The sequence below is a fragment of the Triturus cristatus genome, chromosome 2_1 (genome assembly GCF_964204655.1).
Source record: "Triturus cristatus chromosome 2_1, aTriCri1.1, whole genome shotgun sequence".
In the NCBI taxonomy this organism is placed as follows: Eukaryota; Metazoa; Chordata; class Amphibia; order Caudata; family Salamandridae; genus Triturus; species Triturus cristatus.
In genome coordinates, this window is record NC_140581.1 from 891,048,004 (window position 1) to 891,073,992 (window position 25,989).

General features: G+C 47.7%; 1 protein-coding gene across 3 annotated transcripts in view; it reads right to left on the minus strand.

Annotated features, from left to right (window-relative positions):
• The window catches only part of TRPM6 (transient receptor potential cation channel subfamily M member 6), a 671,614-nt gene that overhangs the window by 502,704 nt on the left and 142,921 nt on the right, over positions 1-25,989 (minus strand). For 2 of the 3 annotated variants that reach the window (XM_085633062.1, XM_085633061.1), the window contains exon 5: positions 2,105-2,318. In XM_085633062.1, coding sequence (XP_085489188.1) covers positions 2,105-2,318 — 214 coding nt within the window. Of the gene's footprint in view, positions 1-2,104; positions 2,319-25,989 lie in introns of those variants that run through there. The other variant, XM_085633064.1, reaches the window with a different exon arrangement.

The window sequence follows — 25,989 nt, forward strand, 5'->3', positions numbered from 1 at the left end:
AGATATTCAACAGACATCTACGAGCATTCAGGGTGAGCTGCGTGGAGAGGACAGCGTTAATGACATCGTGCATGCTACGCCAGTAAGATTGGATACTAGCACATTCCCAGATGATATGTGTGAAGGTGCCCGTTTGGCCACACCCAGGTATGCAGCTCCCCTCGCCTATTTTCCCCATTCGCACCAATTGGGGACCGGTCAAATATACCCTGTGGAGGATTTTGAGCTGAACTAGCCGGAGGCGCGCCGGTATCGCCATGACTCTTGGCGAAGAGACGGCCTCCCGCCAGTCCTCATCATCCATCTCCATTCCATCTCTGGACCACTTCTCCAGAAGCGACTGGAGGGGGTCCGGTGTGCTGTTTATTAGTTTCTTGTATATTAGGGATATAGTTTTATCAGGGACGAGGCCGTCTAAAACTCTGTCCTCCAGTGGAGAGGATTCAGGAGGGGAGTTACCGCGCTGCAGATGGGAGCGCAAAGCATGCCTGGCCTGTGTGTATCGGAAAAATTCAGAATTTGCTAAGTCGAACTGCTGCTGTACGGTGGCGAGTGATTTAACATCATTTTTGTCCCATAAGTCACGTATTTGCGAGTTTCCTATTAGGTCCCACTTGTCGAACCCCTTGCTCTTCCATAGGCTACCCAGATGTTCGGAGTCCCACAGTGGCATCGCGAGAGTGAGCCTGTGACTCCATCCGAGACATTTGGTGGCTGTGTGCCAGACGTGAACTGTATGTTTGGTGGGACCCGTGAGTGCAAAGCGGCGTGGTCTGGAATAGAGGGCTCCGTTATAGTTCCCACCCGGTAGGAACCACCTATCCATAGCATAGCCTGGATTCCCGAGGAGAGTGTAGGTGCAATGATTTATGGCCGTCAGATGGGCCGCCCAATAATACTTCTTGATATTGGAGAGGCTGATGCCCCCATCATACCAATTTAAAGTGAGCTTTTTAAGGGCAATACGTGGTTTTCCACTCCAAAGCAAGTCACATGATTCCTTGGGGATTTTGAAGAGTTCTTGGTCTGTGTTGGAGCAGAATTTGAATCTGATCATGAGGGCCGCTTTACAGGCCTCTTTAATCTGTGCGTGGTACCTTCTGAAAGTGGATTTCTAGATGTCTCTGGGGGTGTTGTCTCAGCTGGTCCTCCTTCTTCCTTCCAACTGCTGGCCGTAGCGATTGGAGTCTCTGACGTCCTTGGTGTACAGAATGCTTGAGCGCGAGTACTTGTGTGTCTGATCTTTTTCATGGGGGCCATGTTGTTCGCACAGTCTGACATCCAGTTGCTAAAGGTGGTTAAGTCTTTCTGTAGGTCACCTGTGAGGGTTGGTTGGATCTGAGGGCCTCGTCCAGTCTGATTCTGTTATGTTGCTCCACTTGTGGCTGAGTTTGATGGTAGGTTTGGGTATTTTGGGTTAGGGGTGCTGCCGTAGAAGTGTACGATGGACTGTTCTGTCCATGTGAACAGGGAGGTGTGGCTGAAGGTGATCTTGTTGCTGAACAAGTGTGTGTGTGAGTGTGTATGTGTGCGTGTGCACATGTTTGTGTTTGTTCTTTAAGATATGTTCATGAGGGTTGTAGCATGCATCAAGGCAGGGTTCTCTGCAAAATGTCAAGAAATCTAGCAAGTTTCTACAAGATGACAGATCGGTGTTAAGAAGCACAATGAATGTCAGCATGATTTACGGATAGTGTAAGTCTAGTAAGCATGGAACATAACAAGACATAACGATGGTGAGGCAGTGTAAGTAGATAAGCTGCACCAGCAGTCAGGGGCATGGTTGTGGATTTTGTTCACTAATCAGCTTGTCCAAGGGACAAGTCCTATACAGTTCTCCTTGTCCACTTGTCCCATCCACTCCCAACAACCATGACACACATATTCTGGAACAGATGCATAAGCACCACTTTGTAGACAAAACACCTGTGCAAACACACGCATCTCTGCTCAGACACACATAACCACTCCCGCACAGGTGTTGCAAAGACTCGCACTATCTATTTGAAATCTAATACGCAGTAGGATAAATAAGTGGCTTGACTGAATAAAATGTCATGTTGCATGAAAAAGTTCAACAAGTGAGATAAATATGCACATGTACCTGTGTCGATGCCTTCGGTCACAATCCATGCACCTGTAGTCTCTGCAGCTTTGATCAAACCTTTGCTGATGACCTGCTTGACCTTGGAGGGAAGCTTGAAGTTCTGCACTCCCCCGTGCACAGAAATTACTAGCTTGGGCAACTCCATTTGCCATTCTTGTACCATGAGATGCACCAGCTGGTCCAAGTTGGTATCGTAAGAGGTTCTGATGTACTGCAAAAATGTATTCACACATTTAGGGTCAGTTGCAGCATAAGTCAAGCGTAGCACAGTATGTTTTCCTGATGTAGAAGCAAAGAGTAATATTCAACATAGACTGTCAAGAACATGCCTTAAATATCTTCGTTGTGGAAAAAATAGTTTGTGGTTTTTATTGAGTGCAGTCGGGCTCTAACTGTGCTAAAATACCATACAAGCTGGATTAGCATACAGCCTGAAAGCAATGCTAATTCAACATTGTCTTAATTACATGTCAGAACAAGTTACCACCTGTCCTCAGTCACGACCATGATTGTGTGAATGGAAGAATTATTGCAGAGAAAATCCACAGCAATTTCACACAGTGGAATTGGGAGAACAGAGAGCATTTCTAAATAATGTCATCCATGCTAGAGTGCAGAGCCAGGAATACAGCACCTGTTGCATACTTAACCATGAGGTGTTGTGATATTAGTATTTATTGACTGTGTTTTTACCTCTCTGGATAGCAGGGAAGTTGTATTGAGGCCAGACGTTTGTTAAATTCAGGTGATAATGTGTAAAGATAGTGGCCAGGCATAGGCAGACAGCATGGCATGTTTTGTGCTGTTTGAAGATAACTGCTCAAGAGAGAAAGTTGAAATGAAGTTTATAAGAGCATAAAGTTCCAAGACATTACACAGAGGCAGCAGCAGATTCTCAATTAGGGCTTTGGGGCTAAGCCCCCTGATATTCTTTCAAAGTGTACAAATATTTAACAGATCAATGTATTTAAGTCTGGGCTGTCTGTCCCAGGCTGCCTGCCCTGCCTCGCTCTGAAGCAGTTTCTGAACTGTGACATACGACACAGGGCTTACTGTTCTAAAGCTCGTCATAATGAATTATTGCCATTGTATTCTATAGCAGTATTCACTATAGGCCAGTGACAACCTTCGGCATCATGGTTTGGGGAGCGGGAGTCTCCGTCCCTGCGTGAGAGCATCCATCTGTCATTCACAGGTACCGGTCCCACCCTTTCCCATTCATTACATGTAGGAGTGGATAAAAGCATGTGTGTTTTGGTGCCTTGTTCTCGGTAAAGGTAAGTGTTACAATAATCTTCTGTTATGAATATTGTGCTGAGACCCCTCGCCACGCTAACCACCCCCACTGTGACACCCCAGGCCCTGGCTGCACGTCGCTGTCCTCGTTATAAGTGGAGCTGCTGCATTTGTTCCCCCATGAAATGGATCCAAATGCAAGCAGGCGAGGGTTCTTGTTCCCTTGTGAAGTTTATCCAAATATCCAAGTCCAGGGAAAAAGCGACAGTTATCTGCTGTATGACATTAAAACTGACCCTCTCTTCATGCCCTTAACAACATTAATGCCAAAATATGGATTGATTTACAAACGTTAAGGCAATGCATGTCAGCTATTTAGTTCCTCGGTTCTTTCAAGTTTTCCTTAATCTTGCCTCCCTCAAGAGTTAGCTATTTAATCATGTTGTGTTTCCTTCTGTATTTTTTTCCATGCATACTTTGAGCTGTGCAGGGGTTTATGAGGGGCTTTGATATTGAGAGCTCAGATGCTGATGCTGAGGCCAAAGCAAAGTGCCTGTCAGTGGGGTGGCCTCACTGCAGAGCACACAGAACAATGGTCATGTATTCCAGTTGTAATTTCAGTTTTGTGAACATGTGTGTGAAGGGGGTGCACAGATGACAAAATGTTTACAGGGCAAAAGCAAAAGTAAATACATTGCTTAAATGTGAGTGAGTGAGTGCAGTGTATGTTTTGAAGTGGTGAAGTGAGGGAGATGCAAGGAAGAGCATTCTGGGAAAAGTGAAAAGAGAGTGCTGAAGAGGAAAGAGAGGTGGTTGAAGATGTGGAGATGTACAAGATGTGCAGAAAAAAAGGACATTATATATATCTAACATAAAAGGCACATAACTGAAAGCAAAAACTCCTTCCACAGGCCTCAATACTACTGAAACTTCAGAATTGAAACATTTTGAAGGTTAAATATTTATAACAAATCCTTGTTGTTACTCATTTATGTTAAACAGCTAACAACCATTGATAAAGTCAATCGTACTGAGAGGTTTTAGGTGTAGGTCAGTTGAGTTATATATCTGGATGCAATTACATCTCAGAGAGAAACTAAAATACCAGTCAGGTAGCACACTATGGGAATGACAGCATTTTATTTTATGTGTTCCCTTTTAGTTTTCATCCCACTTAAAGACCTGCCCTCGCATATATTTCTATATGACTAATTGCAATCAGCAGCTGTGGGTCCTTTCCGAAGGCTGGTTAGAGCATTTTCTTTCGAAGTTGATGTCGCATGCAATGCAAGACACTGGGCAAGCACACTCTTTAATTGGCTGAAGTTATTGCGTTGTACAATTTGCACATTACAGTAACTGTTGAACATATTAATGCAGTAAGATATAGGGCATCTTCTAATGTGTTTAATATTTCAAAACTATACTTTCCCACTGCATTATAAGCCTTGCTTTATGAATAAATTAATTTGCTTTAAAATGCACAATTTATCAATCTTTTTTTCATTTTCTTTCTCTGAAGGAAGATCTAGCTTGGACCCCACATTTGTCCATTAAGCTTGTCTGCACCACTTACTACATAAAAGTCATACCAAACTTTAACACCCCACCACTTTCAAATGTCACCAGCTTCCACTGCACAGAGCCAGTCAGTAGGCTGAGGAGACCATCAAAAGGATTTGTAAGAGATACTTGGTATACCATAGTTGGTAAGCTATCATGCTCATGAGAGTTTTTGGTAAATCTGCAATCTAGAAAGTGGGGGAAACTGCTGACATAGGGTTCCAAAATAATGGTGGCAACTGCACTTTATACCTTTGTAAATTGGATGGTATGGAGGATACTAATGTGTCAAGCAAGAAAAGTTTTACCAGAGGCTAAGGATAGACAGGCACAGTATATTTTCTCCAGTTAGTGTAAAGAACAAGGCTTCTAACTAGCCCACACAGGTGACAACTGTGAGAGGCATGCTCAGTATTTGATGTACACTTATGTAAGTGAGCAACTTGCACTGATCCAGACAACCGTTATAGTGGTTTTAGTGGTCTTAGACAACCTTAGAAAACTCTCTAAGTGGTAGCTGTGGAGAGCAGCCTTCAGGCTTAGTCCAAAAGGAGTGTAAAGCAGATTGTTTTAACAGAACATAATCTATAGGTATAGATTAAGTGAGAAAGAACCACACAGTGTATTTGTAAAAATATGTATTTATTATAAGACACTCACTAACACATACAGATATCTCCTAGCCAGAGATATACACAATGCTCACAATACTTTGCAATAAAACAGGCAGGAAGCACAGAATAGACAGTGGTCCCCAAGGGGAGACCAAACCATATACTAAAGTAGTGGTATGCAAACCACGACTCCAGTCAAGACAATACTCTGAGGACGTAGAAGTGCCGGGGACCCAAGGAACCACCCAAGGTAAGTATCCAGGATTCCCATGGAGGTCGTGTGCAGTGTAAGAGCACGACCGCGTTCTCCGTACAAATCAATGTGTAAGTCAATGTGTAAGTCGCGGTTGCGATTTTAAAGAAAGAGGACCCTTCCCAGTGGACCCTGAAGAAACCCCATGGAAGACAAGAGTTTGGAGAGTCACCCTACCCGTGGATACCCTAGGAACCAGGTTACCTGCACCAGGGAACATAGGTGTGAAGTGGCGTCGGAAACCATCGTCGAACCAAATGGGAGACTTCAGGAAGATGCCGCTGCTGCTGGAGAAGGTGAAAGTGTCCTGTGGAACCCAAATGTGGATTCAAGATGGAGATTACCTGCAAGCAAAGGGGACAGAGTCTAGGTCACTCGGGGTGACCAGGGGGCATGGAAGACGAGTGCCAACCGATGTGGGGTGTTGCAGGAAGATGACAGTGACCTTGGAGCTTCAGCTGTGAGGACCAGGCGACGCTGTGGAAGACCAGGAGCCGTTCGCGAGCTGTACCACGTTCGTTGTCGAGAGTTGAGGGGTCATGTCTATCGGGAGCACCAACAAGCCATGGCAACTGCAAACAATGTGGAATGCGAATAAGTTGCAATGTGGGGACCAGCAACGTACAGGGGATTTACATCAAGTAGGGTAGTCAGGGCAGGCCCCAAGAAATCATGGGAGCCCAAAGAATTCAAAGGTGACCCTCAACAGGACTCACAGGCTGGAGGCACTGGAGTCGTAAGAGGACCTCGAGCAGCTCTCCAAAGAAGCAGGCCCATGGTGTAAGCGATGAGGTGTGGTTGAAGATTTTGGTCACTGGAGATGCTTGAGGTTGGGGCTACTTGGAGTTCGAAGATCTTGATGGAAGAAAGCCAACAAGCCTTTGCGACAGCAAGTTTACACGGTGCACATGGGTTCGGTTCCTGCGGCTCTGACAAGGGATACTGGCCTCAAACTGGGTGAGAGGACATGGCAGCCCTTGAGGGATGTGAAGGACTACAACCTGTGTTGCTGAGCCTTTTGTTGTCCATGGAAGCCCAGGATCAGCAGACCGGTCATTTTAGTTGCTGTGTCTGCACATGCAGGGAAGGGACTCCTTCACTTCAAAGGATTTTCCTTCAGGTGTCTTGGATGTCCACAGGCCTTGGAAGGTTTCTTGTATGGAGCACAGGAATGAATGTTACAGCAGAGGAGCAGGTCTAAGAGATCAGGAGCAGCAGGAGTCTTTCCGGCTGCAGGCTTGATGCCCATAGCGAAGTCCAGCGAATTCCAGGCTGCCCAGACGGTCGAATTTGAAGTGGTGTCTGAATTGAATCATGCCCCACGACAAATCTAGGGACCCACTCTCAGGTAAGCCCTTAAGTACCCTAAGGAAAGGGTTGGGATGAATCAGGGTTCCCTCCCAGGGGAGGGGATGGACAGTGAGAAGGATACTCTCATGTCCTTTGTCTAGTTTCGTGCCAGAGCAGAAGCCAACGGCTCCCTGAGCTGGTTTGAACTGGACTATGCAAGGAGGGTACCAAATGTGCCCTTCAAGCAGACTGAGCGGCGCTGGCAAGTGCTCCCACCCGGCCCCAATACACTGAACCCTATCTGGGAGGTGGTCACATCTCCCTGTGACAGGATACCTATTGTTCTGCCTTCCCCTGCTCAAGCTTGGCTCAGCGGCAGAATCGTTTCTCTGGTCGGCAGCAGCCATGCTGTGCTGTCTGGGTGTAGAAGACTGGTACCAGGAGCACTGAGGGCCTAACAGAGGGCCTTTACAGTGCTTGGAATCATACCCCACACCGTTTACGGTGTGGGGTAAGATTCCAACATGTTTGATACCAAACATGACAGGGTTCATTACAGCCAGTTTTGAGATGGTTATTGCGTAATGACACGGTGCCCCTCTATATGTTATATGGCTATCTCACTTACAACCCGAGAGAATGGACTCCAAAGTCTGTAGGGGTGTCCTGCTCATGCAGGGGCACCCTCATACTTAGAACCGAGCACCCTGCCTTAAGGATTGAAAAGGCCTGCTGTAAGGGTGACTTTTAGGTTTTAGGTGTTGCCTGCAAAGTGAACATACCAACAAGAAAAATTAAAGTCTCAGATATCTAAAGTTCCCTCCATGTAAGGATGGAGACAACAATAAGCCAATAAAGATCAGGTGCTGACCTCCTCCACCCCTGCTTAAACGCACCTCCTACTCATGAATAAGGATAATGTTCAAACTCTTATGGGAAAGATTAGCTCAGGCTCTCCACTTGACTTAGCTCCTCCTCATGTACTTGGCAAGGTCATGGAGGATTTGCTGCCATCAATAGTGGAAACTCCTAATCCTTCACTAGAGGCAGGCGAAGTTCCAAAAGCCTGGAAACATGCAATCATTAAACCCATATTAAAGAAACCGCACCTAGATTCTGCTCAACCGGAAAAGTTTCAACCTATATCTCTTTTACCATTTATTAGTAAACTGATACAGAAACATGTAAATGGGGTCCTATCAGAATTTCTGGAATCTAACTTCCGTCTTCACCCCACACAGATGGGTTTCCGAGCACAACACAGCATGGAATCTGCACTGTTAACAGTATCTAAAGAATTGAAAAATACCCTAGATCAAGGTGGCTCGGACGCCATATTACTTTTAGATCTAAGTGCAGAATTCTCCACCATCGATTACTCTGTTCTATCTAACAGACTTCTGTAAATCGGTATCCAGGGCAAAGCACTGGAGTGGTTTGTGTCCTTCCTGGAGGACAGATCCTTCCAAGTCATGGAAGACAATTTCTTCTCAGACATAATGCCGCTGACCTGCGGGGTGCCGCAGGGCCCGTCTCTAAGCCCTACATTGTTCAACATTGATATGCGGCCTTTGGCTGATATAGTCCAGGAATTTGCATCTCCTTGATATCATATGCAGACGACACACAGTTGGTGGTCTCGCTTGACTACAGAATTAAAGGTTACTCAGATCAGCTTATAGCATGTTTGGAAAGGATAGTGAAATGGATGACAAGGGGGACAAAACTGAGCTGATGGTCCTCGGAAACACGGCAGTCCACAGGCCTCTAACTAGCCAGCCAAGCTGCTTAGAGATTGTGCCAGTCCCGAGCTCTGCCATAAAAAACATGGATTTTGGATGGATAAGGAGCGAACTATGGAGACCCAAGCAAATAAACTGGCAGGCACTTGCTTTGGGTTACTCAGAATGCTCCATAAGATCTTAGTGCTCATCCCTTTACAGCTAAGAAAGACAGTAATACATGCACTAGTTACATCACACCTGGATTATGGTAACTACCTCTTTCTGTGTGCACCTACATTTGTCATAAAAAATCTTCAGGTTGTGCAGAATGCTGCGGTCAGACTTCTGTGTAAGGTCCCAATTCAGGAACCAGTGGGAAAGTATCTAAGGACACTACACTGGCTACCGATTAAGGCCCGAGTCAAATTTGAAGCACTCTGACAAACACACAGAGCCATAAATACCAAGGGACCCTGTAAAATCAGAAATTTGGTGGGCCTATATGTCCCCAACAGGTGTCTTAGATCCGGCACTGAGTATCTATTAAAAACAACTAGAATAAAAAGAGCTAGATGGGGTGGAAGATCCTTCACCCATCTGGCACCCAAGTTATGGAATTCACTACCATGGGAACTCCGATTCCTAGATACAGAATCTATTTTCAGGAAAAAGCGGACGACCTGGATGTTCCACCAGTTCTGCTAATCCCCCCTCCTGCTGTCTGGACCGTATTTGACGCCTAGCGATAGAAGGCCCTTAGGTAGCTATGCGCTCTACAAACCCATATAGCATAACATAAGTGCAGAGACCTTAGATATAGGGAAACTTTATCTGTCATAAGTGGTGTTAGCACCAGCTTACACAGGCTGCAATGGCAGGCCTGTAGTGACAGTTTGAAGGGTCTCCCATAGGTGGCATAAAACATGCTTTAGCCTATGGGGGACCCCTGGGGTACCTATGCCCTGGGTACCTTAGTACAATATACTAGGAACTTATAAGGGTACCACAGTATTCAATCTGGGATGTACATGTACCTAAGCACTTACCATAACAATTTAGGGGAGAAAGCAGAGAGACTATCGTCCTGATAAGCAGGATCCCAGTCATAGTAGTCAGATAAAGCATAGCACCAGGCAAAAAGTGGGGGTAACCATAAAAGCAGATCCTACTTTCCTACAACAGCATAAACTTTCCTCATTACATGCCAGTAAACAGTGAGCTAACATATCAATGAGTAGAGTCAAAACACATTCTGTAAATTGATTAGCTAAATAAATATTTGCTTATTAGGTAAGTCTTAAAAAGAAGATTTTGAGGTGTTATCATCAATCAATTAGGGTTTTATAGAGTGCACTACTAACCCATGAGGGTCTCAAGGTGCTAAGGGAGGGATGTGAGCAGCTCTGTCAGGTCCTGAGGTCCTTTCTGAATTGGTGCAGTGTCGGCTTCGTAGAAGGTGAAGGGAGAGTTCATTCCAGGTCTTGGCTGCGAGGTAGAAGAAGGATCTTCCACCTGCTCTGGTCCTGTGGAAGCAAGGGACGGTGGCTAGGGCGAGGTTGGATGTGCAGAGGTTTCTCTTGGGGATGTGAAAGGAGATTCGGTCATTGAGGTATTGGGGTCTGGTGTTGTGGAGGGCATTATATGCGTGTGTGAGCAGCTTGAAGGTTATTTTTCTTTCTGCGGGTAGCCAGTGGAGGTCACGGAGGTGTTGGGTGATGTGGTCATGTTGTGGGGTGACGAGGATGAGTCTGGCTGCGGCGTTCTGGACGGTCTGGAGTTTGCAGAGGAGTTGATTCCGGCATAGAAATCGTTGCCGTAGTCAGTCTGCTGGTGATGAGTGCGTGGGAGATGGTTTTCCTGAAATCGGGGGATCCATTTTAACGTCTTGTGAAGTATCCAGAGGGTGTTGAAGCATGCAGAGGATATGGTGTTGACCTGGTGATTCATGGTGAGTGAAGAGTCGAGAATGATGCGAGGGTGCATGCGTAGTCAGTTGGGGTGGGTCGGTTTCCGAGGGCAGGGGGCCACCAGGTGTTGTCCCATGCGGAAGGGTTGGAGCCTAGGATGAGGACTTCTGTTTTTTCCGAGTTGCGCTTCAGGCAGCTGTTGTTCATCCCGGTCACAACAGCTTTCATCCCTTCTTCGAAGTTGCGCCTGGTGTTGTCGGGTTCCTTGGTGAGGGAGAGGATGAACTGGGTGTCGTCGGAGTAGGAAACAATGTTGAGCCCGTGGTTTCTGACGATGGTTATGCGGTGGGCCATGTAAATGTTGAAGAGGGTGGAGCTGAGGGAGGATCCTTGGGGTACTCCACATCTGATATCTGTTGGTTCTGAGAGGAAGGGCGGGAGTCTAATTCTCTGTGTTCTGCCTGAGAGGAAAGATCGTATCCAGGCTAAGGCTTTTCCTTGAATGCCGGCTTCGTGGCGTCTGGTGGCTAGTGTGCGGTGGGAGACAGTGTCGAAGGCTGCCAACAGGTCCAGGAGGATGAGGGCTGCTGTGTGGCCTTGGTCGAGGAGCCCGCGGATTTCGTCGGTGGTGGCAAGGAGGGCGGTCTCGGTGCAGTGGTTGCTGCGGAATCCAGATATAAGCAAGACTGGAGTAGTTATGACTGAGAAAGACATGATTCCTAGAATCTGAGGCCTTCTTTTGGAGGATCGGTTTACAGTTTGTTCCTTTTTCAGCCGCAGGGCTTCAAGGAAGCGTTTCTCCATACAGCAGGCAACGAGGACTCCTTGTGGAATCCACTTTCAGCACCAGTTTTATGCACATGCAGTATGTAAAGACAGTTCATTTACCCTGCTGTTTCTCCTAGTTAGTGCATTGTTTTAGACAGAACAGCCCAGAAAGAGAAAGAGGCAAACCTTGCTCACTGCTTCTAAGCTGTACTGTATAAAAATGAAGTCTAATTCAGACAAATAGAGTTTGTGCACTGCAGGCAAATGATACAAGCGCTCAGCTTTGCGTTAAAATAGCAGGGCCCATCATGATACTGCCCCAGTTATGTAAATCAGGCAGGCAATTTTGATAACACAGGGGTGGACTACTGAAGAGACTACTGAGAGCTCACACTATGCTTTGTCACCCAGGCAAGAGTAGGGATCCCGTGCTGCTTGTAGTATACATGGTGTTTGCAGCATTCAGAGACAACATTTTGGCAACACAGAATGGGTGCTATTTGTGGTTCTTCTGTAAACCCTGGTCAGACAGTCCAGTGATCAGGAAAACCAGGGGTTTCCTGCAGGAGGAACCTCGGTTTACATCACCCTAGTCCTTCTGCTTTCTGCTCTCCCGCACTCCTGTGAAAGTGCGAGCACCTTTGTCATAAGAGAAACCAGACCTCTGTCATCTGCCGCTGAATCAGTAGGCTGCCCATGTGGAATGCAGGGTCTTGAATGCAACAGCCCTCCTTCTACAAAATAGCATGAGACAGTAAAGGTACAATAATTGGAAAGAGGTGAGCAGCCAAGAAAAAAGTGGACAAACTCAGTCCAGTCATTCACACAGCCACCCTCACCATCTCCCCACTAACAGCTTATCTTTTGCCTTATATTTGTTTCGGATATCATGCTTCTAGCATTCTGTCATTCATTCTTTACTCCTTTTGTTTGAATCCTTTTATCTAAGGCCCCTTTATACATTCTGCCTCTGCCCTGCTCTTTTCACAGGCTTCCACTGCTGGGCTAGCACTTCTTGGCCTTTCATTTACTGATTAAAGTCTCATGCTGAAAAAAACATACAGCTGTTACAGCCTACACAATCCCTAGCCTGGAACCCCTGCAAACCTCATACAAATGCCTTTTCTCGTAGGGGAGATGGGATGCCCAGGGGTCATTTTAGGTGACAGGTGCAAAGGTATCAAGAGACACCAATTCAGTTACTCTTCGGATTGCGCTTGGTTTTTCAGGCTGGAGCATAATGCAGAAAGCATAGCACAGAAATGCACCCATTGATGCGCTGATTCCATGTTACGCAAAGGCCCCATCATCAGTGCCGGCTGGGGGGGTTGCAGTCACATGCCAACATTGTTCATTGCTGTTGAGCATCTGTGTTCTGCCCAGGTATTAATCTTGGAATGTACGACAGGCAAAAGCAATCAGGAATTAACCTTGAGAATGGCCTTTTAAAAGCATCAAGAAAGCTACCAGAGCATAGAAGCATGCTAAACTTGCCATGGTCACACAGACCAGAGTATAGAGAAATTCAACAAGGTGGGAAAACCATGGAGATTCCTACTTGAAAAGACAGGCGAAACACTGGAAGAGTAGAGAGCAACACTAGATCACCTGCTGCTACTCCACTCTTTCCTATGTCGACATCAATACTCCGACCAGGACAAATAGCACAAAAACCCTTGCACAGGGAGGGAGTCAACCAAGGACGCAAAGATAATGGGAAAATATCCTTAGCAAGGGCATTTACTTGCCAGCCAAGAGTTCAGTATTTAATGACCATAGCAATTTAAGTAACACCCATGGCTCCGCCTGCACTGAGAACTTGGACGTGTTATATCCTGAATTAAAGAGAGCACTGTACGTAAAGCACAAGCTGAGTATCCTGCCGACTAGGGATTACCTAACCTGAATTTTCAGGCTTGCTGCAGGATCGGAGTGCTGTGATTGTAGATTTGGTGGGTTAGATAACCCAACTCATTTTCTCTTGTTTTGTAGTAAATATGATTACACCCGGCGTTGTTGGCTTCTACCCCTCTTTAAAACTTATGAAGCTTAAGATACATTTTACATACAAACAAAGGGGACAACAATGGGTTGTCCCTTTGCCCCAGAGCTGGCAATACTTTATATGGCTCGATTTGAAGACAGACCTATTCTCAACGACAACCCTTTCCTGCAACATCTGACACAGTGGTACCGTTATATTGATGACATCTGGTGTAGTTGAAACGGATCAGAAGAAGATCTAGGAAGGTTCCATGGATGGTTAAACTCCAGGTATGAGGATATTCAGTTTAGTATCAATAAAAGCAAGACAAATTTGACTTTTCTTTACGTTGATGTCAGACCTTGCAGAAATGAATTGGTGACTACATTACATAGGAAACCAACAGATAAGAATACCATACTTCACTACAAGAGTTTCCACCTAAGAAATTTGAAAGACAATTTACCATATGAGCAACTACTGAGAATTCGGAGAAACTGTTCTTGCAAAGAAGATTTTGAAATTCATGCCACCGCCTTCTGCGATCAACTCAAAGACAGGGAATACCCGAGAAAATTACTTAAACATGCTATCAAAAAAGCGTGGTACACACCATGTGAAGACTTTCTGATGAAAAAGACCAAACTGCCTATGGACAAATTAGTTTGTGTGTCAACTTATGGCCCACACACTAATACATTTCGACAAATCATCCTTAAGAACTGGCATCTCCTACAAAATTTGGAACATCCATTTCAGCGACCATTGTTCGCGATGAAAAAGAATGCCAGCATTGGCCAACAGATCATGCAAACTGAAATTGCATTAACCAACAAAAAGAACGACCTCAGAGCCCGATGGAATCTAAAACCGATTGAAGTGTGGCAATTGTTCTGTCTGTGAGTCCACAATTGAGGGCATTGAATTCACACACGCTACTCAGAAATGGATCCACAAAGATTTTTCTAATTGCAAAACAAGAAACGTTGTGTATGCCATCGTATGCCCATGCCCAAAAATATATATTGGCAAGACCAATCAGCAAGTTAACCAATGTGTTGTGCAGCACCGTTCAAGGATTAAAACAAAGGTGGTGGCTGCCCCGATGGTGAGTCACTTCATGGAAAAAAACACAGTGAGAAAGCATTAAAATGGACTGTACTCTTTGTAACTAAACCAAATCCACGAGGGGGAGATATGGAAGCTTCGTTGTTACAGAAAGAGGCTTGTTTAATAATGAAATAAAATAGCGCTGTCAACAGCTTGAAAGAGATGTCTGAAGTAGCTAGGGCATAAAAATTCCCCATGCCGTTGTTGACATAGAATAAAAGTGTGTGCATCTATTATCGGCAGTCATCTAAATACGCACTCACTACAATTACCAGCATGCAATTTAAATAATAATTGTACCGGGAGTGTGTAAATGATCGTCTACCCGGAAGTAACTGCGAGCACTTTGTCATGAAAGTATGCGCACAAACGCTGATGGCTCCAAGCCTTAAAAGTAAGTTTGGTGCCCCCTTTTTTCGCAGTACTAAAACCATTAATTCTTTTAAAATGCGGCATTAATCCAGGATGGTTTTGTTGTAGAGTAATAATTGACCAGTAAGTCAAAAGCGGATCTTCACCTAAACTAAAGGCTACCAGACAGGAAAAGAAGCCGGATATCTAGGTGTTGCGGTTCCAAACATAGTAAGGTTTACCCTTGTTTATTTTGATTGCGCTCTCCATAAAGTTTTGAAATAAGATGGCTAAAAGGTACTGCCTTTGTTTGTAGATCCCTGACCAGATGGTCAAAGGACACACTTTCAATCTAAAATGATAGATAAGAAGTGCGCTCTGTCTATAACTCTAAATAAAAAGAAAAGACATAAGAACAAACAGGTACTATTTAACATTACATGAAAAACTAAATAGAATACGTAGAGAAGGGGTGGGAAATTACTTGACAAAAAGTGTTATATTCTTGTTCACCTTTTAGATTGTGCACAGTCAGAGCCCTGAAGAGAACCCCAAGTATTTTATCGGGGCTTGAAACGCGTCGGCATTCTCAACCATTGGGGGAACATAGCTATAGAAATAGGAGCAACTTCAAGGAATGGATTGTAATCTTGAAAACCTTAGCTGCTTGAATGTTTGTTCCCAATGGACAGCAACCTTTAAAAAGACTGTTTAAATTGTTTGTATAAATCATGAATAAGGCTGCTGCAGTTATGAAATGATTGACTGGCTCAACACTGAGATGTATTGTCACACTGTGATGGATTGTTTACTGATTCATTTGGTTTGTGTATTGTGTTGTTACGTTTTATGTTTACGAGATTTATTGTATAACTTTTGAAACAAAAAGTGTTTTTTCCATTTCTGATACATATGGCATAAGACAAAACGAAAATTACAGAATAATGGTTGAATAAATAACCGGGACCAATGAAATTTGGTATTGGCTCAAGTCTGTTTAAGTAAATAACAGCAGTGCACGTGACAGCTAGGTATCTTGTTGTGTTACGTGGGGGAGATTGGCAGATCGCAGCGGCTGCCGCTTCCCTGGGTGTGCGGGTGTTGTGTGCGAGGGCTTGCCAATGCTAACTAAGGAGCCTAATGGCGGATTTGGACTGGGTACCCCCACACGGCACCGGGTGTGTAGATACAGTGTCAGGTGCCACCGGCTGTGACGGACCAGGCCCGGGAGCGGTGAGTCACCTGCACCGATCTATCATTTATCCCAGCATGGCTGTGCTAGGCCAATATTGTCACCCTGCCCTGCATGTTGGATGGGCATGAGCAGACCATACACTGCATACACTGTTGCACCAATAAGTAAATGCCTTGGGCAGAGGGGAGCACACAGATAATCAGCTAAAGTAATTAAGCCATGTGGCACGTTGCAAAGTCTAAGAAGACACAGCAGGTGGAGGCACCATGCTCTGGGCATGAGACATACACCACAATGGCAAAGCCAGACAAAAAATTTGCCTCAGCTGCAGTTTGAGCAGCACAAATCCACCAGAATAAGAGAGGATGATGCTGAAACGACCATAACAGAACAAGAGGCCCAAAGCACCAAATTGAGAGGGGACCTGCAACAAATATTAGTAACGATGCAGCAAAGCCTCACCACTATAGATGGCAAGTTAGACTCTCTTTCTTATCGCATGGATTGCATGTCAGAACACATTGATAAACATGCAGAAAGACTGGATACGTTGAAAGGATAGTGTCTGAGGCTGAAGATTTGCAGCTTGAGACCACTGGTGCACAGAAACAAATGAGTAAACTCATTGCGATGCTGCAGAACAAGCAGAAGTCCTTGAAGCACACTCAAGGTGTAATAACCTGTGCATAGTGGGACTGTCCGAAACTAACATGACTGAGAATATCTTCGTAGAGTACCTTATTGGGCCGCGACACCTTGTCCCCAGTATTTATAGTGGAATGCACACAGTGCTCGCTGGCCCCCCAGCCACCCCCCAGGGCCCCTCCTCGTCCACTAATAGCCTGGCTCCTGAACTATAAAGACAGGGACGCAGCCTTGTGGCAAATCAGCGAGCTCCAGCCGCTTTGTTACATGGGCTCTGAACTACCTCTCTACCTTGACTTTACTCTTCAGGTACAGGAGGCGCGGAGAGAGTTTGTGTCACTGAAGCAGAAATTGACTATGCCATGCTTTATCTAGCATGCCTAAGAGTGATGATGGAGGGGAAATCAAAAATCTACATGGATCCTAACAGCCTGCAACAGATGCTCAAGAAATGCACAAAGATTATGACCCACAGACCAGCTCAGGAATTCGACTCAGAGGACAATGCCCCTCATAGCAAGCTAGATCAGCAGGACTAAAGGGTTGTGCACTATAATTGCCTCCAATTTATTCTTGCATATATGAATGTTTACATGTTGACGGAGATGCCACATATGGGTTCGTATAGGAGTACAGAGTGCCGGCAGCGCCATGGCAGCCCGAATCATAGAACTTTGCTGAATGACTCAGTAAGGTGGGAGGGATTGGGGAATCAGCAATACACTCTGGATGTGTGTCTTTCTCAGGGTGCACGAAATAAGAGGTATGTGACACTTGCTGGATGCTGACTGGACTTGCACTCATGTTTAAGCTAACATGTTGGTTTTCAAACCCCATGGATGTGATATATAAGATACCTGACGATTATATAGTTGCTAAAGCTTGTGAGTAGCTTGGGGGTAATTGCCCCCTCATATTTGTCCCACACAGTTTTGGGAGGGAATCTTGGTTTGTAAGGGGGAGAATTTGTGGTTGGGGAACATTGTGCCGTGCCATAAGGTGGGGGAGCATGGCATGGGAGGGGGAACTCACTATATGCTACTATTTGCAATAAGTAGCTAGGTGGGAGGATGTAGGAGGAATCTGAGTAACATCGTAAACATTGTAATTGGGGGAGTACGTGATGAGCAGAGATCTCACTGCACCGCCAGTTACACGTGATGCTTAGCTATGTTTTCTGTCCTGGAATATCAGGGGTTTAAATGACCAGCTGAAAATTCATTAGGTGGTACTGTATTTACGCAGACATCACACAGATATCGCCATATTGCAAGTGAACATACCACAACTTTGTGGTGGAGATTTGAATTGCGTTCAGTCTCCTGAGCTGGACAGATCCAGAGGCCCCCCCAGAAGATTAACGGCAGCAGCTACAGCTATACCCACAATAGACGAAGCGGATGGGTTGGTCGGTGTCTGGCACTTTCGCTCACCTCAGGGCAGGGAATACACTCACTATTAATCCGTTCATGATATACACACCCGCATAGATTATTGGATAGCCTCACGGGACCTCCTGCCCTTTATGTGTGAATGCAAACACATACCACGCACATACTCAGATCACTCACCGGTTAGACTGTCCCTGATGATCGGAGACATACAACCTAGGGCTTCAGCCTGGCAATTCCCGCAATATTCACTATTAGATCCAGTGTTCCGCGGGGCAGTTGTGCAAGCGATAGACGACTATTTCCACACTATTCTTGGAAGTGTGTCCCGTATGGCCACCATTTGGTAAGCATTTAAAGCCTATCCGCGGCATAACAATCTCGAAACATGCAGGGGTGCTTTGATCTATCAGATTTCATATGCAGAGATTGGAGAAGGAACTGGCTGTACTGGAGTGCGCTACGCAGGTGGGGCCAGAGCTTGGGGTGTTAGTGCAGATTAGGGAGAAGTTGGATGAATACAATGAGCTAGCTCAGTCCGAGATAACACATTTAGGGAAACACACAGCCACCACGGTGTTTGGGGAAGACGAGAGACCAAGCGCTATCTGGTGACTCTGACTCAGCCTGAAAGGAGAGACAGTAACGTACTATTGCTACATGACGACAGTGGGTCACCAGTGTGCAGTGCACCACAGATTGTGCCAAGTTCCGCAGTTATTACACTGAAATATACACCTCAAGGTGCTCCCACACATATGAATCTGCAGAGGATTTTCTAGCCCACATTGCGATGAAGTGGCTGACTAACGCGCACAGGGAGCAGTTGCTAGCCCCCCTCCATCAACTGAGATCACCGCTGCGTTAAAATATATGCCCAATGATAAAGCTCCCGGCTCAGACAGCCTAACAGTGGCCTTCTACAAGGCCTATCAGGACTGGCTAATTCCACACCTAGTTAACCTCTTTGAAGAGATGTCCAGGAAGGGCATAATGCCTCTGACCATGCGAGAGGCTGTGTTGATTACCCTACTAAAACCCTGTAAACCACCAGAGAAGTGCTCCTCATACAGACCACTGTCGTTGCTCAATACCGACATGAAACTCTTGGCTGAAATACTGGCAAACAGACTGGCCCCTCTGCTCCCTGGTCTGGTGGGCCCAGAACAGTCTGGTTTGTACCTGGTCATTCCCTCACAAGTAGTTTACACACTTTGTTTAGTGCTATTACCCGTATAGACCCTAAAGTTCAAGTGGCAGCAGTTATTTTAGATGCTGAAAAAGCATTTGATTCGGTGGAGTAGAATTTTTTGCTGGCAGTGTTAAGGCGCGTGGGCGTTGGTGAGCTGTTTATAAAATTGGTCAAAGTACTATACGCAAAACCAGTGGCGTATGAAAAACCAGTGGCCCATGTGCGTTTAATTGGATTGCTGTCAACCCAAATCGCGATTACGGGAGGCACTATAAAAGGCTACCCGCTTTCCTCTTTGGTGGCGGAGCCTCTGGCTTGCGCCAAGGTAGAATATCACGCACACCGCGGCATAAGATTTCCACATTATAACTTAATATTATCCGCGTATGCAGACAATACATTACTGTACGTGCACAATCTGAACCGAAACCTATCATCAATGCTGTGAGAGGTGGAGAGATTTGGCTGCCACTCAGGCTTACACATAAATTGAAATAAGTCACTCATATTTCCCCTTACCGCCAAAACCACCCCTATACAGATGGAGTACCTGCTCTAAAATGGACTATGGACCCTGTCCACCATTCGGGTGTCCAGGTACACACTGACCCAGAAGTGGTGATGCGGGAAAATTATGGACATGCAGTGCAGCTACTCACAGAAGCTATTGAAAAATGGATCTGCCTACCCTTATCTTTGCTTGGGTGCATTGCACTTATGAAAATGATTGTACTACCATGATTTCTATTCTTCCTTGTGAACATACGGATCCTATTACCAAAGATGCTATTCCACAATCTTCGCACTTTATTGAGTAGATTAGCCTGTGCAGGTAAACTACCCTATGTCCAATGGGCTCTATTGGTAATGCCCTATTCTTCAGGTGGGTTTAAGGCCGCAGACCTTGAGGCATATTATAGTGCAGCGCAGCAAATCCACGGATAATATTGGATACGTGTCCCCCAGGAACTGCTGCAATTATATTTGGAAAGAGATTAAGTAAGCCTTCTCCCCCTTCCATGATACTTACTATAAAAACCACAACGGTGGTTCCACTGTTGACCATGTAGGTGTCACTAGGTATCAATTACAAAGGACTGGTGACGCACAGAAGATCACACTCCTTTACTCCCGGAAACTACCAGTTGAGTGGTGTAGCTGGTTTCCACTGGGGGAAGAAAAGGCAGTTATACAGGCACTGCGCAAGCTAAATATAAGCTGCATGGGGGAACTGCTCACAGATGGGTGATCAACACCTGGGAACAGATGCGGACACAAACACCTGAGACATCATTGCTCACCAAATACCATTATCACAGAGTAAGACGGTCGCTGCGCGCGCTGCTGGGAAAAGAGATTTCTGAGCCACAGGGGTTAGCTCCATTTATACGTATTGCAGGCTCGCTCCCCTCAGCGCAGGATCTCAAAGTTATGTACATTAGCAAGGATAAAAGTAACTCAGTGCAGGTTAAGTCATACCAGGAATGGGTGTATTGTGATTTGTTTTTGTTGTTAACTTGTACTTTTGTCCCCCATTCTTGCCTGTGTTGCCAGTTCCTTCAGCCGCCCCGTCTCATCCCTCCCCGCTCCCCGCTTCCCGCCACCACCGCTGACCCCGCCCCTTTTTTCTTTCTGTACCCTCCCCGCTCCCGCCTCCCAGCTGCTCCGCCCACCCGCGCACTTGGCCATATATGGCGACCGTGCGACGCAGGTGAGTGTGACCTAGTTCTAGGACACCCCCGCGCCGCACGGCCACCAGCTGCTGCGTGTGCCTTCCAGCCTCTGCTTCGCTGCCCCGGCTCCGCCGCGTGACCACGCCCCCTGACTTCGAGCGGCGTGGTCTCTGCTCGCTTCTTGCCCTGTGCCTCTGCCTCTGACTGTATTGTGATTTGTTTTTGTTGTTAACTTGTACTTTTGTCCCCCATTCTTGCCTGTGTTGCCAGTTCCTTCAGCCGCCCCGTCTCATCCCTCCCCGCTCCCCGCTTCCCGCCACCACCGCTGACCCCGCCCCTTTTTTCTTTCTGTACCCTCCCCGCTCCCGCCTCCCAGCTGCTCCGCCCACCCGCGCACTTGGCCATATATGGCGACCGTGCGAACGCGCAGCGTGCACGCGCAGCGGGCGCGCCGATTGTGCGCCAAAGGTGCGCCAAAGGTAAGCCCGTCTGCGCCCGTCCGTGCCTGGCCCGCGCCCAGCGCCCGAACCCCTGGCCCACGAGGACCCCGACCGACCCGCCTGACGTACACCGCCGCCACCCTCATCGCACTCAACACCGGCAGGACCCAGGGATGCTATCGAGCTACCCCGAAGCACACCCACGGGCCCTTCAGCTGCCTCGCCTGTAAGTTCACCTGTATCCGGACCTGCCCGGCACCAGCACCTGCCAAGCCGAACACCAGCAGCAACCACCTCAAGTGTATCCTGCTCAACACCCGCTCCATCCACAGACACGCCATCGAACTCTGGAACCTCCTAGACGCCACAGCCCCTGACGTTGCCTTCATCACGGAGACCTGGATGAACGCCTCCTCAGCACCCGACATCGCCATCGCCATCCCAGAAGGCTACAAGATCACCCGGAGGGACCGCAACGCCAACCAGGTGGGAGGAGGCATCGCCATCATCCACAAGAACACCATCCGCATCACGACCAGCACTGACAACACCCCACCCTCCGCCGAACACCTGCATTTCCAGATTCACACCGACCCGAAGACCACCCTCAGAGGCACCTTGATCTACCGACCTCCGGGACCACGCACTCAATTCAGCGAGGACATCGCCGACTTCGTCAGCCCGCACGCCCTCCCCTCCGCTGACTACATCCTCCTAGGGGACTTCAACTTCCACCTGGAGAACAACAACGACTGCAATACCAGCACCCTGCTCGACAACCTCGCCAACCTTGGACTCAAGCAGCTGGTATCCACACCCACCCACCTCGCCGGACACACACTCGACGCCATCTTCTCATCCAGCAAAAACATCGCCTTCAGCCACGCCACAGAACTCCACTGGACGGACCACAGATGCATCCACTTCACCTTCAGTAGAACGACGATCCACCACCACCAGCAACAGGTTGCCCGAAGAAGCTGGAACAAGATCACAGCCGACCAGCTCGCCGCTTCCCTGAGCCAGCACCCTCCGGCCAACTCAGCGAACCCCAGCCAGGCCGCCGACAACCTCTCGAAGTGGATCAGCAAATGCGCAGACGAACTCGCCCCTCTGAGGATCCCGCCCAGCAGACCCGGCAATAAGAGAGCCCCATGGTTCACCGACGAACTCAAGAGCTCCAAGAAGAACTGCCGAGCCCTCGAGAAAGCCTGGAGAAAGGAACCCACGCCGGACAACAGGACCACCCTCAAGCTCGCCACCCGGAAACACCACCAATTGATGCGCACCGCCAAGAAAACTGCATTCAAGGACCGGCTGGACAACAACGCACACAACTGCAAGGAACTCTTCAACATCGTGAAAGAGCTCTCCAACCCCAACGCCGGAAACAACGACATCACCCCATCGCAAGACCTCTGCAACTCCCTCGCCTCCTACTTCCACAACAAAATCGCAGACATACACAACAGCTTCAGCACTCAACCGACGCACGCCACGACCACAGCAACGCCACCCACCACCACCCTCCGCGCCTGGACCCCAGTCAACACCGAAGACACCGTCCACATGATGAACTCCATCCACTCCGGATCTCCGACTGACCCCTGCCCTCACCACGTCTTCAACAAAGCCGACGCTGTCATCGCACCCCACCTGCGGGACATCATCAACACCTCATTCGACACCGCCACCTTCCCCGAGAGCTGGAAGCACGCCGAACTCAGCGCTCTACTCAAGAAACCCACAGCAGACCCCACCGAACTCAAGAATTACCGCCCCATCTCTCTACTCCCGTTTCCAGCCAAAGTCATCGAAAAGACCGTCAACAAACAGCTGGCCGCCTTCCTCGAGACGAACGGATCCCTCGACCCATCGCAGTCGGGATTCCGTGCCAACCCCAGCACCGAGACCGCCCTCATCACCGCCACTGACGACATCCGAGCCCTGATGGACAACGGAGAAACAGCGGCCCTCATCCTCCTAGACCTCTCCGCGGCCTTCAACACGGTCTGCCACCGCACCCTAGTGCAGCGCCTCAGCAACGTCGGAATCCAGGAGAAGGCACTGGGATGGATCGTCTCCTTCCTCGACGGAAGAACACAAAGAGTCCGCCTACCACCGTACAAGTCAGAGGCCACCGAAGTCATCTGCGGCGTCCCTCAAGGATCCTCGCTGAGCCCTACTCTCTTCAACGTCTACATGAGCCCCCTCGCGGCCATCGCACGCCAACACAACCTCAACATAATCTCCTACGCCGACGACACCCAGCTGATCCTCTCCCTGACTAACGACCCCGCCGCCGCCAGAGCCAACCTGCTCGAAGGGATGAGAGAGGTAGCCGAGTGGATGACGACGAGCCGCCTGAAACTGAACTCAGATAAGACGGAGGTCCTCATCCTGGGCTCCTCGCCCTCCGCCTGGGACGACTCCTGGTGGCCCCCCGCCCTAGGCCCCGCACCCAAACCGACGGACCACGCACGCAACCTGGGTTTCATCCTGGACTCCTCCCTCTCCATGACCAGGCAAGTCAACGCCGTCTCCTCGTCGTGCTTCAACATCCTGCGCATGCTTCGGAAGATCTTCTGGTGGATCCCCGCAGAGACCAGGAAGACCGTCACCCAGGCCCTCGTCACCAGCCGACTGGACTACGGCAGCGCACTCTACGCCGGAACCACCGCCAAGATCCAGAAGAGACTCCAGCGCATCCAGAACGCCTCAGCCAGACTCATCCTCGACATCCCACGACACAGCCACATCTCCGGACACCTAAGAGACCTGCACTGGCTCCCGGTCAACAAGAGAATCACCTTCCGCCTCCTTACCCACGCACACAAAGCTCTCCACGATCAAGGCCCGAGCTACCTCAACAACCGCATCAACTTCTACGCTCCCAAACGCCACCTCCGTTCTGCCAGCCACGCCCTCGCCGCCGTCCCACGCATCCGCAGAGCCACTACAGGAGGAAGGTCCTTCTCCTACCTGGCCGCCAAGACCTGGAACTCCCTCCCGGCCGACCTGCGCCTGACCCAAGACCACCCCTCCTTCAGGAAGAAGCTTAAGACCTGGCTGTTCGAGCAGTAGCGGCACCATCCCCCCCAGCGCCTTGAGACCCTACGGGTAGGTAGTGCGCTCTATAAATGTCTTGATTGATTGATTGATTGACATAACCGAGGAGCAGTTGACGCATTGCTGTTCGGCTACGAAGACTATCTCTCAGAAAGGGCAACATCGTTATAATACACTTCAAATACCTTAACAGACTGTATTACACCCCAGCACCGCTACACAAATACGGGTTGCGGGAGGATGATAGTTGTATGAGATGCGGGGCTGAGGGGGCTAACATTACTCAACTTGCCTGGGATTGTCCCGGGATCTGTATGTGGTGGTATGCGGTATTCAAGGCATTACAAGACAAGTCGGAGACACCCTTGTCCTGAGACACCATTAGTAGCTCTCCTGGGACAAGACAAAGACGTGCCAAGGGCATCCCAGAGACTAGTAGCGCTTGGCTTGTTGCCCGCAAGGAGGATAGTCGCTGTGCGATGGCTGAAGGGACCATTGCCCACATTATCGGAGTGGTGCACTGACCTGTATTGTTGCAATATGCAGTCAGACAATTACAATGCCCTCATGCCGATACGCAGCAGACCACAGAATGTATGGGGACCTTCTCAAGCATATCTTAGTCACAGAGCAGCAAACTAAGAGGAAAGGGGAGAGCAGGTCGAGGCAGGGGAACACTAGATTCGGTGCTGACATATAGACACTCCTGACCGGTAGAACCTGCATGTAGTGCGGGTGCGCTCAAATGAACAACATACAAGGGTATTGGGCAGATGCTATGAGATCCATGTTAGTCCTACTGTTTTTAATATGTAAGGTGCCTTGTGATTGTTGGTTGTACCCCACTGACATATGCCTCAATTATTTTACTCAATACTGTTTGGAATGTGCTTTCTCTCTTCACAATGTTTTTTCTCATAACGTGTGATATATTGATACAAATATGTCTACTGTACTGTTATATGTGTATAAAATGACAAATAAAGTTTTACAAATATATAAAGGAATTAATGTGACCTACAGCCCACTGTCATCACTAATCTCCTACCATGACCCACACACAAAGTGCTGAATAATAGAAATCAGTAACATCCTCTATCAAAATTAAGCTGATATTGTACTTTGACAAAGCTACCAGTGTGCGCCAGGCAAGGATAAACAACTAACATAAATGCTTCATTCGCCAAGCAACATTGATTGAACAATCTCTAAAGAATTAGCTGGAGAGAAGAGAAAGTGTCTTACATGAAATGAAACTACTTCAACATTTCTATTTTGTATTTGTTTTTTAGGGCTGATAGATGCTCTGGAGTTACCAAGCTTGACTGAAAGAAAACGAAGGAAAATTTAAAACTGGGTTGTGTACCAAGTCTTTAGAACCCTTTCAAACACGGAGCTGGAGGTGGTTTCCCAAAACTGTAAGGAAAGAGAGCTCAGCATCTGACAACAAAAAAAACGAAAAGGTCTGCCATCATGG